This window comes from Crinia signifera, chromosome 5 (genome assembly GCF_055691185.1).
Source record: "Crinia signifera chromosome 5, ASM5569118v1, whole genome shotgun sequence".
Lineage (NCBI taxonomy): Eukaryota > Metazoa > Chordata > Amphibia > Anura > Myobatrachidae > Crinia > Crinia signifera.
The window spans coordinates 48,628,798-48,645,881 of record NC_139221.1 but is presented as its reverse complement, the minus strand read 5'-3'; the positions used below and the strand labels follow the sequence as shown (position 1 = coordinate 48,645,881).

Below are 17,084 nucleotides of genomic sequence, written 5' to 3'. Positions count from 1 at the left end.
CTAATTTCTATTCCTGCTGCAAAGGAAAGTCATTCAAATTTGCATATCGTAGCATTCAGTACGAGGCCCAATGGTGGGAGTTTATACCGTGTGACCTTTAGGTAAAGCAGATTTATGGATAGGCTGGTAACATATAAATGTCCCCACGCTGCAGTGTACATTACCGAGATTGATAAAAATTGGAGATGCAAGCATCTGCCCTTGAACTAATAATCTAAAATGGCAAATGCAGACAAATGTAATACGCAAGAAGTGTGAAGTGAAGACAAATGAAGCACCTGTATGACACATGCTCCGGGATATTAGCAAAGAGGTGAAACATGAAATAGGCCAAATGATGAAGAATCTGCAGGTGCTGTAGGAAGTGAATAAAGCATACTTGCCTACTTTTGAAAACTAGTTTCAGGGAGATTATAGTTGGTAGTAGAATTTTGCACAGCGCCCCACTGAGGGGGGGCGTGTCATACTCCACCCAAAGGGCATGTCTAGTTTCATATATGGAGAGATTGAGATCTGAGAGGAATCTTTTAAAATGACTTAGATCCAAATGTAGATGAGCCCCAAAGCAGTTAGTAAGAGCTACCGCATACCTCCTAACTTTTAGGTTTCTTGAGGAGGGACAAAGTCACGCGCCGAAGTCGCACTGCCGAAATTAGGGGCGTGGCTTGTCGGTAAAGGGGGCGTGCCCTATAATTGCTTCGTCCCATGAGGCCCCCATTTTGCCGCTGTGGGGGCATGACCCAGAGGCTCTGTGAGTGTCTAGCCATGCCCCCAGCCCCTCTAGCATCTATTTAGCGCTGGTCAGAAACTGACAGGGTGGACTCCCGTGGTAATTGGGACAATTGGGAGGTATGCTACTATATTTGCTAAAGGGCTGGGAAATGGTGCTGATGATTCAATGTAAATGTATCTATCTCTCATTCCTTTTTCCCCCACAAATGTAACAGTGTAATGTGGGCTAGGTGAAATGAGGGAGATTGCTAGACTAATGAGGGAGAGAGGGAGATTGCTGCTGTTGAGTCTCCTGTAGAATGCAGGAAAGTAGGCAACTATGGAATAAAGTTTTAGAACGATGCAACTACTGTAGCTCAGAATCATGGGAAACATAGTCCATTGCCTGGGAACCGTGCAGAATAGAGTTCAGCAGCTGCCACAGCCATAACAATCCCAAATGCGGAGCAATAAAGGCAGCAAATAAGATATAGGAATAATAAAGATAAACCGAAAAAACCCCTGAAGGTAAAGAGCGAGATGTTGTAGGAGCAAACGTATTCACTGCCATATAATAAAGAACATACTGTACTTGAAGTACACTGCAATTTTCTGCAGAACGTACCCATGCAATATATTAACTCTGCTGCATAAAATATATCACACCTGGGCCGTGCCAGTAAAACAGAACATCTTTATTTAAATGATTTGTCTGCATCGTTAACAAGCTCATTTGGATTTTATTTGGCCATACCAGCAGCCAGATGCTCATCTCCACATGAATGGATAAGCATTTCTGCTCAGTTCCATTACCCTACTCTGTGACAGTGCATTCTTTTATGGGAACGCTGAGAATAATCACACTGTCTGCATCCAAACAGCCTGGCTGTACACTACACCATGTAAATATGCATGCTTATTTCACCTTTATATACAGATGTAAAGAAGATCAAACACACTAGAATTTCACAACCTCTCAGTATGTGGCCTGACAAAGGGGGTCATTCAGACCTGCTCGCTATGATGTGTGTAAATATGTTGCCTAGCGAGCAGGTAAATGGAACCGCGCCGCATGCGCGCCCACCCTGCCGATTGAATGTCCGCGCTATGATGCGCGTGGATGTGTACGCTTACAGAGGAGAAATCATCCGATGCTTATACTAGCCTATACTTACTTTCCTCATGGGCGGTTCCTGGTGAATTCAGGGCGGACGCTGATGTCATGTGACATCATATGGCCGTCCCAAGCAGACAGAGGCACGCCTGCATTCGCAGGTGTTCCCCACCCTTTCCATGGGTGTGCCCCCCCCCCCCCCTGCCTGTTACTACTTTTGCGAATGCCCTGGCGAGGTGTTCGCTCTGGGGCATGAGCGCCTATGTGTGTGCGCACACCCGCACTATCCCAAAAGGGAACAAATTCAGACTTGTAAAAACAGGTCTCAATTAGCCCTAAAATCATAATGGGATGTCACTGTGTCACGTTCAAGACTTTCCACATGCCCGGGGCATGTTTTCCGCTTTTGCCCCTTATCCCCTCCCATTGAAATAAGCACTTACTCACTCTCACCGCTGCCTGTTCTTCTGGGCACAGCAACACTGATCAGGACATATCTTCCAACTCTATGACATGTAGGACAATGCTGTCATGATTGGGACGGTATATAGAATCGTTCCACTGTCGACCTAAATACCATTATAAAACCATCATGTTTCTTTTTGGTCATTTTGAGGCATACTGTACTCAAAATGGGTTTGATATGGAATATGGAATCCCGGCATTCAAAATCCCGACGCCGGAATCCCAACCGCCGAAATCCCGACAGGGGGGGGGGGGGGGGATGGGCGTGGATCGCGCCCCCCTTGCATATTCGCATGTGCAGGGCTTCTGTGCGGGTGTCTTTGGCGACTTGCATAGTTTTTGTGGCGCTTACACAGTGGGGGGGGGGGGGGGGGCGGCATGGAGGCAAGCAGTGGATGTTCGCATGCGATTGCCCACAAAAACACTTGGTGCGCCCAGGTAAATGGGCGTCCCCATGCGAACGCAGACATCCACCTGCCTTCCAGGGGTGGGCCACCCGCCACCCGCCCAGTTCTCGGACTCGGATGCCGCAAGTCTAAGTCAGCCCAGACTGACTTGGATTTGCAATCATGGGAAGAATCATTCTTATGATTTTGCCTCCGCAGGCTACCCTGCGAATGGAAAACATTGATTCGCAAAGTGGCAGGGATGTTCGAAGCGTGGCAGGAGGCAGGCATTTGCACTCCTGGCGGGTGGCGTTAGAATGCTCGCTATGCAGTGAACTTTCGCTTCTTAGGGCAGTATTCAATGTGAAAGTTCTCCATGCATGGAGAGCGTTTTATTTCGCTCTCCATGCACTCTCCATGTTCCGGAGCCTCCTGCTCCCACTATTTAATGTTTTGAAGACTCGCCGCCACTCGCGGCGAGTCTTAACCCCTGCAGCGGACGAGCGTCCGCGGCAGGGAGCTTTCAGGGAGCCGGGGGACGGAAGCAGCCAGAGAGATTAAAGTCTCCCTAGCTGCTCCAGAGGACTGTGGAGGGGAGGGGGGCTCTCCGGAACCCAGGCAGCACAGGCTGCCCCCCCCTATAGCCAGCGGGGGACCCAGTATTCACTGCACCCGATCGTGCATATTAACGATCGGGTGCAGTGAATATATGAATATCTAATGAGCGGCTCGAGCGCTCCGGCGCCCCCTGCTGGCTGCACTGTGTAAAAAAATTTTTTTTTTTAATTAAATATATATTCATGTGCTATAAGCACATGAATAAAAATAACATGCCCCTTCACAGAAAAAAAAAAACTGATTTTTTGACACCAAAATTAAAACAAAAACCTTTTAGTTTAAAAGTTCACATTCCAGCTCTCCATCAAAAGATGGAGAATTCCTACACGGAGAGACACAGAGAAAATCACTTAGAAAGACGGAGAATATTTCACATTGAATAGGGTTGCTCGCTTTTGGAGAGCAAAATGCTCCGTCCAAGGCGAACAAAGCACAAATTCTCCACAAAACACGGAGAACTTTTCTCATTGAATATTGCCCATAGCCAGCCAATCAGAATTGGTTCCATTGTACGTAATGTCATTACAATGTGTGGCCCCGCGGGTCGAGAGGTCGGCCCTCAGATCAGATGTGCTGCACGTCTGATCCATCGGCTTTCATTGCCGTCATAAGCAGATTGTATGCGCTTTTTAAACACATACGATTGCTTGTTCGACCGCTCCACAACCTGCATACCATCAGGTCGTATGCAGGTCGTCCCATTGTATGGCCAGCCTAAGCCATGCCATGTAGTATAACTTATCAATATGTTCTTTACATTTATTTACAAACACAGCGAGAAGGCCAACTCCCTCTGTACCAGAGACGCAGGGCTGTGACCTCACCGCACAAGAATACGTATTAAATACTGTATGTAAAATTGCAGATGAAACACAACGGAACATGGTATGTAATCAAGCCGCGGCTGCTGCATCATAGCACTTTATATACAAATTTACACCCATTCACACATAGACGAGCAAGTGTTACAATATCACAGTAATCAGTGCAGTCTTGTTACGTAGTTTTGTTGTGCATGATTTAATTTGCACAACTAAGATGCACATTCCAAAGAAAAAGATGCTTGACATGAGAAGAACACGAGACTTGGCGCGCCGCTACTTGCATGACTGAGGTGAATGTGTACGATGTAGGTAAGGCCATTGACCATCGATGATTTAAAATCAATGATGGTTTATGGTCGATATAGAATAGTTTTGCCATCAATGGGGAAGATTCAGATGGTTTCCCTCCGTCAATGTCAAGAATTAAAGAATAGGGTTTTTTCCCCAAAGGACACCCGTGAAGACCCACCAGATGTTTTGATTGGCCCACAGGCCAATAATTCAGAGAAAATGGATGACCATTGATAGGTAAAACATTGTTGGTTATAAATAGCACAGTATGTAACTATCGATAGCCAGATGCTATCAATGGCAACGATGGCCATCCCAAGTATGATGACAAATCTGTCGTTTTTAGACTGATCTAGAAACAAATGTATAAAGCACAATTGGCCCGTGACGGGTTGCAGCATCTGCTTTGGCATATAGCACTTGCTGGGAAACATAACTGTGCATGCCAACGGTATGTGAATGTACGCACTTCCATGCATTGGGCACAGTATTGCCTGGTCTGATGATTTAGTATTGCTGCTGTCATAGATCATACAAGGAAGCAGATGGTGACAGTGCGATAAGTAGGGGAGAGAGGAGCCCACTGTGCTGTAATATGTCCTGATCATCATTGGACTTCCCTTTGGCTAAAGGTACAAATACTCATTTTGCCTGACTGCAACATCTCTGTGATGATCACACTAAACGACACTACACAAATGGATGTTTGCAATATGAGTAAAGTTGGTGAAATAACTAAGTAATAATATCAATTCCTTTTACTATATAATTGAATGCTAACTATGGGCCAGATTCAGGGGCACATTTACTAAGATGGGAGTCGGTTGCTATGGGCAACGTCCCATCTTTAATCGAACTCTCATCTTAGTAAATTTACCCCTTCAGAGTTGTAAGCTAATGCAATTGCGAATTCCTAGGTTATGGAGCTATCACCCAGAACTGAAATGAGATGCCCACAGGACCCATTGCAAACACAGGTTTGCAACTTTACCCTATACGGGGCGACTGTCGCCGGGAGCGCGCTCCCACGACCTGCCCTGGGGTGGTCGCTGGTCGGAGGAGTATGCTCCTGCGATCAGCTGTTTCCCCCGGCAGAGAGTCTCATTTTTATCAGCGACCATCTCTGGTCACAGATGAAAAAGGGACACTGAGCGATACATTCCTACCGCGGCGCATCTTCTTCAGCATACCGTAGCTCTGGGTCCGGCCCTATGTTCCCCTATGATCCCCAACTGACAAAAGTGGGCTACGGTTTGCCTCTATTTTCTACAGAGAATCAACAAATAACAGAAAGTGATGGACATTAACCCTTTGAGTGAGAGACGTGCAAAATATCCTCTAACAATATCAGCGTCGCTCACATTTGTTATATAAATTCAAAATAAGAAATGTTGTGTAAAAAAAAAGATTATATTTCCTATATATAAGATGACCAACATTTTACAATGAAAATGAGGACACAAATAAATTGAAGAAAAAAAATATTGTAAATAAAAGAAACAAGGAGCAAACCTAAATAGAATAGCAGGGTGGGCAGTATTAAGGGCAATAAAGGAGGACACTTTTCGTGGGAGGACAGAACTTACAGAAGAAGGACTGTCCTCCCTAAAGGAGGACGGTTGGTCGCCTTAAGGTAAACATTGCAGGTCATTTCACGAATAAAAATTTTGCTTGGAAATTTTCACATCTATTTTGACAAATTCACTTGGCACTCACAGGGTTAAACTATTCCACAGCATATTACAATATTCCTCATTCGGTGTGGCACGGTTTGAGGCTACAGTATGTCCACATGGAGACATTTCCTGTGGATTGTGCGAGTTTAGCAGCGGATCAGAGTGTGAAAATGATGCTTCTATCACTTTGCCCCATCCTTCACGCTCCAATGCTTCAACATCGCCCAAAATAGAACATCTATAGACAAGAAATTTACTTAACCAATCAGAATCTACTTCTTACTTATATAGCCCCTTCTAGAAGATAATAGATAGTCTCTGATTGGTTGCCCATAGCAACATCCTATGTGAAATAAAACTCCCATCTTAGTAAATATCCCCTGCTGTCCATTAAAAGACAGTTTTTTTTTTTTAACGTTACAGTACTTAAAAGTCGAACCAAACTCAAAAATTGCAAATACTTTAAGACCTCATCTTGTAAAATATGTGAATAAAGGATGACTTCCATCAGTTCTGCGACATTAGCTTGGCTGGCATTGATATTCCATGATGATATCTTCCATTGGCATCACTATAATGAAACATGCAGTGTGCAAAATAAATTCTATGCCAAAAGTGCTCAGCTCTGATTAGAGAGAGCGAGGGCTGCCTAGGCATGAGGGAATATAAGAGTCGGTGCAGTTTGAGATGGTATGACAAAGATAGAAATCAGAGTGTCACTTACCCATAGAAGTGCAGTGTAGATGGGGTAGCCAATCAGGTGTAGTAGGGGTGGTAGCTTAGGTGGAGGTATATAAGAGGTAGTCAGGTGATCCATCTTCCTCTTGAGTCTGGATTACCACCCTCCCTCCCTTGTGCTAACCTACCACAGGGCCTTTCGGCCGTCACCCAAATTTGGCTCTCATCAATTTTAATATAAATTGGCGGGAGGGCGCTCTCGATCAGCAGTCCAGTTTGAAGTACAGGTGGTCACTGTGAGGTATTGCCACCCTCTGCCAGGAAGGCTGGTGAGTTCTGCCCCCGAGGGGGGACGCAGGACACTTTTAGAACTGTCCTCATTAGGCCCTAGGAGGGGCGGCAAGACAGTCACAGCGCAGGCTGGCTTTGAATTCAATGGGGGCGGTTCCTCGCCCTAGTTACAAGTTGGGGCGTTGTAGTCGCCGCCATTGCTAACGTTTATGACTGGCTGGTCGTCAAGCGCTCTCTAGGCCATCCCTTTCAATAGGGTCATACCACAATAAATACCCTTTACCTTTTTAAACTTATGCAGTGGTTGTCCGTGTCGTTATTTCAGGTCACGTGTCCGTGTGAGTTATTTCAGGTCATGTGTCCGTGTGATTTACTGCTAGGGGTAATCAAGGTTTAAGTTGAAAGAAAAGGTTCATCTAAATAATGCATTAGACGCCTTATGTATTTCTAATAGGTTTTATATATATAAATAGTTACTATAGATCATATATGCCGACTTTTTTAAACTCCTCTCTCCGGGAGAAGCCCGGAGAGGAGTGAAAGCAGGGCTGGACGAGGCTTCGTTTTGGGGGCGGGACGAGGCTGACGTCACCAAGCCCCGCCCCCACGTCCGGCAGGCGCATTAATTAACGGGTCTGTGGATGGGGGGGAGGGGTTAAAATGACGCGAAATGATGCAATTCGTGTCATTTTAGCCCCGCCCCCTCCCTACAGACCCGCAAAATTTTTATCGCAGGGAAGGGGGGAGCAGGGGCTGTTGCTACAATGCAGGAGACTTGCCCACCTTCCCAGGGGGCCGGGAGGGGGACCCAATTTGCTGGACCCTTCCGGCCATTCTGGGAGGGTAGGCAAGTATGATATAGATAGACCAAGTACAGAAACATTACTAAAGCATTGGCGTGCCTTGGTCACCATGGTTTCATCTCCCCTTCCAAAGGATTTTTAGAGGGGGGTTTCCAAATATAATCCAAAATCTCCCACTCTGCATTGGAGTAAATACGGGAGTCTGGGGGAGAGGTAACAGCCCCTACAGTATGGGATACAGTATTAATATGTAACAGTGCAGCTGGTCTATAGTATAGGCTGTTTCAAACATTTCAATAAGATAATAGTCAGGAAATGTTTAAACATATCATAAAGTCTAGAGAATGGCACTCCTGCGCTGTGTGTTGACTTGAGATTTTTTCCGCGGTGCACAGACAAAGTTGGAAAGGTTCCAACTACAATATACGCCAGCAACGTAGGCACTCGTCGGACTTATCGCAGACAATAAATAATGGACATGGCGGTCACCAAGTAAGTTGCTTGAAATACTTGGTGGCTGCCGTGTCCATAATTTATTGTCTACGATAAGTCCGACGAGTTAGTACGTTGCTGGCATATAAACATATCATAATATATAAATACACAAACATAATAGAACCAGTACTGCACTTTTTAAGTTTACAATCTCAAACTTCATGGTAAGGCTCCTGTCTCTTCCTCCTGACAGCTGCTCTCTGGTCCAATGCGATGTTTGAGGGCAGTAAATGTGATATAAGAAGCTGGTACACTAGGCATGTGCAGCAGCTCTACTATGTCCCTTACACTGTATGGTGTGGTGGCAGCTCTATTGATCATATTATATACCAGCTATTGTTGTCATAATTTAAGGCACTTGCCAAGAGAATGGGGGGTTTCCGAGCAACCAGAACCCCCCCCCACTGCGTTTGCCTATGCCTTCACATACCCTTCAACATCTAAAGAGCAAAAACCAGTATAAATTCAGAAAGTGGCGTGGTCATGGGTAAAGGGGGCATGGTCATGTTCCCTTTCCTATACTTACAAAGGTACAGGCCATAAAAAAACTGTACTGTACCTACCAAAGAGGTACAGTTGGAGGGTATGCCTTCACCAGAATACGTGTGTCATTGCTGTTATTGTGTCTATGTTTATGTGCGTAGGTGCAGTAGTTGTCATGTATTGTATAACCTAGTACAGTGATTTTCAACCTTTTTCAGGTCGCGGCACACCAGACAAGACTTCAAAATTGCCAAGGCACACCAACATTTTTTAATCAGATATTCCAGATATTTTGCATACCATAATGCCAGTTACATGTTATATCACACACATTAATGGCCATTACAAGTTATGCCACACATCGTGATGCCAATTACAAGCTATGCCATATACCGCAATGGCCATTACACATTATGCCAGGACTCAACAAATTTCTTGCAAACGAGGGATAATATGGACAGTGCGCGCCGAAGGCGCGCGCCAAATTTTTAACATAATGCCAACACACCGCACACCCGTATACCACATGCCATAATGGCCATTACATGTTATGCCACACACCGTAATGCCCATTGCACATTTTAGTGAACTTTGTAATTCCGATTACACATAAGCCCACACATGATGCCCATGACATACTATGTAACACTCCGCAATGCCCATGACATACTATATAACACTCCGCAATGCCCATGACATACTATATAACACACCGCAATGCCCATGACATACTATATAACACACCATACACATTTGACACATAAGTGCCACTTACCTACATGCTCAATGCCAGGGGCTTCATGCTCGATGCCAAGGTGGACTGAATTTGCTCGTTGCCAAGGGGGACAGAACTGTGCAGTGGCCCACTCCTGGCTCCCGTCCGCTATTTGCAATTCAATGCACCGCCAGTAGTGTGCAGCAGGGAGGGAGGGTGGGAGCAGTAGGGTGAGAGGGTATCTGCAGTGGGGTGGGAGGGTGGCTGGGAGGGTATCTGCAGTGGAGTGGGAGGGTGGCTGGGAGGGTATCTGCAGTGGGGTGGGAGGGTGGCTGGGAGGGTGGCTGGGAGGGTATCTGCAGTGGGGTGGGAGGGTGGCTGGGAGGGTATCTGCAGTGGGGTGGGAGGGTGGCTGGGAGGGTATCTGCAGTGGGGTGGGAGGGTGGCTGGGAGGGTATCTGCAGTGGGGTGGGAGGGTGGCTGGGAGGGTATCTGCAGTGGGGTGGAAGGGTGGCTGGGAGGGTATCTGCAGTGGAGTGGGAGGGTGGCTGGGTGAGTGCAGGAGGGTGGGAGAGTGGGTGGGAGTACACCATACTAAGTTAGCCAGCCGATGGTTAGCCGGCCCGCTCACCTCACTCCCCCCCACCTCCTCCTCCCAGTGTGCGTCTGTGTGCAAACCCCCCTCCTGCCTGTGCTTACATGCCGACGACCCCTCCCTCCTGTCAGTGTGCGTCCAGTGTGCCGCTCACGGCTCCTCCGCTATGTACGGGAGAGAGACGTGCTGTGCTGATATGTAATATTCATATCTCCCGCTGCTGGACCACTAGCCAATGGGCGCTCGCGGTCCAGCAGCCACCAGTTGATTGGCTGCTGGACCGCAAGCGCCCATTGGCTAGTGGTCCAGCGGGATATATGATTATTGCATAGCAGCACAGCAAGTCTCTCGAGTCCCGGACAGTGCACAGCGGGGGAGCCGTAAGCGGGCGGGCAGTGCGCACATGGACGCACACTGACAGGGGGGGCGGATGATGCCGAGCCGCCTGCCCGTCCCCCCTGTCAAAGTGAAACTCCGCTGGTGTGTCGCCGTGACCTGAGGCATGGCGGCACACCTGTCAGCTGGCCGCGGCACACTAGTGTGCCGCGGCACACCGGTTGAAAATCACTGACCTAGTATGTACTCCGGGATGTCGTCAAGCAGGGTTGTACATACTGCTATTGTCAATTTTTTTAGGAGTTCTGTGCATGTACATATAGTTGGCTTCCTGCGGGGTCACCTCTGTCAGTGACATGCTGGAGCCAGGTTGCCCATGGCGACTGCATTGTGGTAAATACAGGGGGCGGTGCCAAAAGATAGATGAATTGAATGAAATCTCCATGACACTGAAAGGGATTAAACTGCTGCAGTGATGTGGGCAGTAGTAGGAGGTAATCTGGATCAGTGCTGACACAGGATAACAGCAGCAAGTGGTTTGGAAGCAGGAGGGTGTTAGAGGACTGTGGTGTCTATTCATAAAGCAGTGAAAAGAGTGGAGAAGTGAGACAGTGGAGAAGTCGCCCGTGGTAACAATCAGCCTTGAAGTAACATTTATAAAGTGAAATCTATAATATTATACATAGCAACTTAACTGGATCACTCGTCCACTCTTTTCAGTGCTTCATGAACATCAAGGTTGTATGTCAAAGTGACTGATAAAAAGACGCTGATGATGTACAGAAGAAGCGCGAGTCATGCTTGTGGCTCCTGGCGATTCTATCGGCAACTGCCAGGACTCACCATCAGATGGAAGGGGGCATGCGCGCATGAGACGCTCGTGTGCCCAGTTCCATCTGAGCCCACCGCCACCTTTTGTCACCTCCACGCCGCCCCCCCGTCGCTGCCCACAGCCCCACACCCCCCCCTTACCCTGCCCGTCTCATTAAAGCAGAGATGGGCAGGGATTCCGCTCCCTGACGCCGAGTGATAGGGACGCGTGTGCGTCGCTCGCATGTCCCCATCAGATGGAGCGCAGGGAATCTGGCGAGAGCTGGCGCTTAATGAGAGGCGCTCCATCTGCATTCAAATTTTTTACATTTACATACCTCCTAATATTGGTGGCAGTGAAGGAGGGGAACAGCACGCCCGAAACTAGGGGGCATAATTACCTGTCAGGGGGTGTGGGCACCCCCCCCCCCCATTTCGCCACTTGTGGGGGCATAGCCAGCGTTGTGAGAGCTGCTGGCCATGCCCGATCCCCTTTCTTTCTGCAGTGAATTGACACTGTGTGCAAGCTCACAGCATCTATTCCTCACAGCAGGAGGGACTCCAACTGCCCCCCCCTCCCCCCCCCACCACCACCACCACGAGACACAGCAAGCCCCGGGCGGGACGCAGTACCAACCCGAAAATCGTGTACAATTTTGCTATTGTTTTTTCTTATTATACAATAACAGGGGGCATATTTTACCTACTGTGGGTGATTTATTAAACCTGCATGAAGGTACTAGGAAGGCCAGAAGCTAGGAACACATTTGCCTGGCAGCGCAATATAAGCTAAATAATACCACAGCACCCTCCTACGGCCTCATAATAAATATACTGTATATCTGTGTGTGAGTGCATGTGTGTGCTGTGAATTCTGCTTGTACTTTTTGCTGTGGATTTTCACCTTTATGTGTGTGACCCTGTGACCCCTGCTGATAATGTACTGCATGCCCTTACTAACATCTGCCATGCTATTGTCATTTATTTCACTTTGTTATCCATTTATTTGCAATTCTAGGGATTGTAGTTTATTGAAGAAAAATCTAATAATGTCACTGGAAACTGGTTTACAACTCCAATATCATAATATTCCCAAAACAGAGTGCACTGCCACCCACCACCCACCAAAGAGTGACCACCCACCCACAAAATAGATTATAGCTTAATCCATTTAGAGCAGAAGAAGAAAAGAATTCACTTCACAGCATAACGCGAGGAACGGCTGCCTCAGGCACTGACAATTTCATTCCAAAGCAGGGGTTGGCTGGGGCTGGTGCCTGATCTGCATCTGAGCAGAGTCTACAGCAAGGTGCACACTTCACAGAGATAATCCAAGGATGGTTTGTTTTTAGTCTGAGAGCTGAAACAATCCAAAGCACATCTGATTACCAGTGTATACACCACTCAATAATGGTACCTATTGAAATGATAAAAGTCTCTAAAGAAAGTAAATGCCCTATGGGGCAGTTTCAGAGATGGGCGCAGTAGCACAGCCCCTGCTATGGGGTGTGGTATGACACACCGACAGTCGGGATTCCGACAGTCATTTCTCCGACGTCGGAATCCTGACTGTACAGCGGGGGGAGCGCAATGAAGCCCCTTGCGGGCGCGCTGCGCTCACCACGCTGCGGGCACGGTGGCGAGCTGCGCTCGCCACCTATTTTTTTCTCCCTCTATGGGGGTCATGGACCCCCACGAGGGAGCAGTCGGGATTCTGATTTCGGAGTAATGACTGTCGGAATCCCAACTGTCAGGGAGCCATCTGGCACCCCTGCTATGTAGTATGCAGCGCCTCTGCTAAAATGTATAAACTCAAGGCACATTGTATATAAAAAGACGCCTGCTACATGCTTTTGTGCTCTACTGCTGTATCTGAAGATTTTCCATTGGATCCCACCCATTTCCCCCCATGCCCATCCTTGGATCTTCAGAAATGCCTGTTTCCTTTTGTGCTATTACATGGATTTATGTACTGTGCAGATACACACAGATACTCTGATGCAGAGGTGGCTGCTGCTGCAACTATTTTTGTGTCAGTTGCTAGAATCCTGGTGGCGATAATATGCAAATGCTAGCTGCAGCCTTCCTCTTATGAAGTAGCGTGCATCTGAATGTGCAAGCTCTGAGACAACCACTTTCACGTTGACACTGGCGTTTTGTGGGTACCATTTACTGAAGCTGCCAGTTGAGGACCTGTGAGGCGTCTCTTTCTCATACTAGACACTAAATGTACTTGTCTTCTTGCCCAGTTGTGCTCCGAGGCCTCCCACTTCTCTTTCTACTCTGGTTAGAGCCTGTTTGTGATGTTCTCTGAAGAGAGTAGTACACACTGTTGTAGGAAATGTTCAGGTTCTTGGCAATTTCTTTCATGGAATAGCCTTCATTTCGAGCAAGAATAGACTGCTGAGTTCACATGATAGTTCTCTTTTTCTGACGATTTTGAGAAGATAATCAAACCCACAAATGTGAGTATCTCCAGATACTCAAATAGCTCAAAGAAGGGCCAGTTTTATAGCTTCTCTAGTAAGGAAGCCCATTTTCAGCCGTGCTAACATAATTGCACAAGTGTTTTCCAGGGTTTTTTAATCATCCATTAGTTTTCTAACGCGATTAACAAACACAATGTACCATTAGAACACTGGAGTGATGGTTGCTGGAAATGGGCCTCAATACCTATGTAGATATTCATTAAAAAAAACAGACATTTGAAGCTAGTATAGTAATTTACCACATTAACAATATATAGAGTGTATTTCAGATTCATTTAATGTTATCTTCATTGAAAAAACTGTGCTTTTCTATAAAAAATAAGAACATTTTTAAGGTAACGGTAGTGTATATATTAATAAACACCAAACAGCGCCACAATTCTCAGAAGCTGAATTCCAACCCCGCACTCTGCATGGCTATGTACAGCCCCTCTCTGTACACAGCGCTACTTAATGTAAGACAAGTTTTGCTGGAGATGGAAAGTACATAGAATAAATCTTTCTCAATGATAGTAAAAAGAAAGGATGCAATTTAGCAATAAGTACTTTTCAGCTCCAACTCAAATGACCTTAAATAAAAGAATATAAATCTAGTTTGCCTCTAAAATATCATGACCTTGCTTTATAGTTCATCGCAGTAAGTCTGAGTTACGGTGCAAAGTATTAATCATTAAGTTCCACAATGGAACGTAAAAACTTTTTATGGGATTTATAAGTGCTGAGTTCTAAGAGATTACAAGGTAAAGTTGACAATAAGGACAGGGATATCTCTCTGTTACAGCCGCTGTACCCTTCTTTATTAAGATTACAACACAGTCCAATATATCGGTAACATTGATTTTCACTGGGTCATAAATGCAGGACCACCTTGCCATTTCTAGGGTTAAAAAGTATTTATTTGTAGAATCTGACCATTGATACACAGCACAAGATGTCGCCAGCAGTGATTGGGAATTGAATCAGCTTTCTGTTGACCGAGACGCAGAATGCACGTCCCATTTGCGCCGAGACGGAAAGCTATGGCGCGCCGGCCGGATGAAAGAGTGTGGCTCCATCTGTATATATAAAAGGCCAACTTCTCCTCACCTCTATGAGGTGAAGTACCTCCAGTGACCACTAGAGGCCACTCCATGGACCAAATTACTCATTTGTGTGCTAAAAGATAACAGAAAGTGAAAGCTATTTTTGCAGGGACACTGATCTGTTGCAAACTTTCTGGATATGGAGAGAGGGAGCTGTGAAGACAGAGATTGGAGGTAGGAGCAGATAGGGACTGGGGGTGGGGTGGAGAGTTGTTGGCTAAAAACTGTCACAGCTCAAAGTGAAAGTAAAAACGGTCACAGATCAAAGTGAAAGTACATTGCAGAAGTGGTCATTTGGACAGGCTGTAAACTTGTGTGTGTGTATGTATATATATATATATATATATATATATATATATATATATATATATATACACACACAAACACATATAGACATATGAGTATACATATATATATATATATATATATATATATATATATATATACATATATATAAAATATTATGTGTTTATGCTCCCATGTTTATAGTCCTATGTTCCATTCAACATATGGTTGGGTGACAGGTGATACAACTCTGTAATTAATAGTGTTAAACTTTTTCTACCGTATGCCACAAAGCCATAATTGTTTGACATATAAATCAATCCCCTAAATACATTTGGCACTAAATTAAACAAAACACCTCTCTCATTCTCCCATTTGAGTTCCAATAACAATAACACAATAGTGCAGCAGTTTCAGGACGATTCTCCAGCAGACTACAAACAATGTAACTGTGAACAGAAGCAGAACACAATGACATCTTTCTTTTGTCAGGTTTATGCAAACTAGTTGGGTTGACATAGAGAAAATGATACAACACTATCAGAGAAGTGACAGCTCCCTCCCAGGCAGCTGCATCCTTCAACCACAGACAAACAAAAGGAAAAGGAACATTTGTATGTGTTAAACCACAAAGGAAGACACATCTTTAAACACAGCCCTAATAGACAGGGGGAAACCTGCACAGACCTGGCAGGGACACTGCATCACAGATAAGACCAGGTACAGATAGGTGAAGCAGGGTTGTGTTTAATACATATCGATTTTTAACTATATTTAAAAGGTATTAAATATTCACAGGGCACTTCCAGAAGAGAGCAGTGAAGCAGGCATTGCAGGGATTACAGAAGACACTGGCAACTGCTTAGTCACATGGGCGTTTATGGAAGTGTCAAACCACCCATTGGTACCTACCTACCACCACTTCTGTGATCAGACTCAGACACTGCACCTATGCAGGATGCCAGTAATTACAAATAAACCACGACCATTGCAGATCACATTATTATATATAAGTTCATTTTGAATACAAAACATCAATATACTGTAGATCCTAAATGCAGCAGTCGAGCATCTATATCAAAGATTAGAGACATTTGCCAGACAAAGCGACAGACACTGGATAAGAGATATAGGAATGCAAGTTCTCCGGTCACCAGGGCGATGTAAAAGTGCAGCAATAATACTCACCATCTGCAGAGTGCAGATGAATATCAGTGTACAGCGTCCTGTGCAGCACGCCATGGTGTAGAGTCCTGCAGAGAGAGGCACCCAGACTCCGGAGTGATGCTGGACAGCTCCTAGGCGTAGCTGCACTTTCTTAGGGCTGCTGTGAGATTCAGCACCTGCAAGAGCAGCTCGGCAATTCTATAGATCCCAGCCTGATATCTCCAAGGCTGCATTCAACAGCATCACAGGAACAAAGCTGCAATGTCTCTGCCAAATCCCATACAGTCTGCAGTGATCCCAAATTACCACCAAAAATCCAAAAGACAGAGCAAGAAGCAGCGCAGATATCCAGGATTCAGACCTCTCCTTCCTTTCTTCTCTTCTACATTTGACTTTTCATTGCTTTAGGCCGGATGAAGGCTCTCTGCTGCCATCTACTGTAGGCACAAGGCATGACCGCTGTAGGTTTATTGAATCTGTTAAAGTTCATACTGTTTCAGTATGTTTCCAAATCTCATTAGTTTCCTTATCATTCATTCGTTCACACCAGGGCATAAATGGTCCTGGAGAGGTGATGGAACTCATTTCCCTGTACAACCTGATTCACCCCCCTCCCTCCATTAGGCAGAGGCAGGATCAGTGTTAGGGTTTTTGCCCCCCACCCCCTGCAAGCTATAATGCTTTTCTGTTAGATTTACTGTGCAGGGCCAAGGTGGAGGTGGAGCTAGTTCCACATCGCCATTACAGGCAGTGGAACTCAGTTTGACACT

The 17,084-nt window shown here is 45.9% G+C and overlaps 1 protein-coding gene across 2 annotated transcripts in view; it reads right to left on the bottom strand.

Moving 5' to 3' along the window:
• The window catches only part of NKAIN3 (sodium/potassium transporting ATPase interacting 3), a 434,621-nt gene extending 417,905 nt beyond the window's left edge, over nucleotides 1-16,716 (bottom strand). Inside the window, exon 1 of one of the 2 annotated variants that reach the window (XM_083187167.1) lies at nucleotides 16,336-16,716. In XM_083187167.1, the coding sequence (XP_083043293.1) occupies nucleotides 16,336-16,389 (54 nt within the window). In that variant the 5' untranslated portion in view covers nucleotides 16,390-16,716. Of the gene's footprint in view, nucleotides 1-14,692; nucleotides 14,828-16,335 lie in introns of those variants that run through there. The other variant, XM_083187166.1, reaches the window with a different exon arrangement.
• Nucleotides 16,717-17,084: the final 368 nt, after the last annotated feature.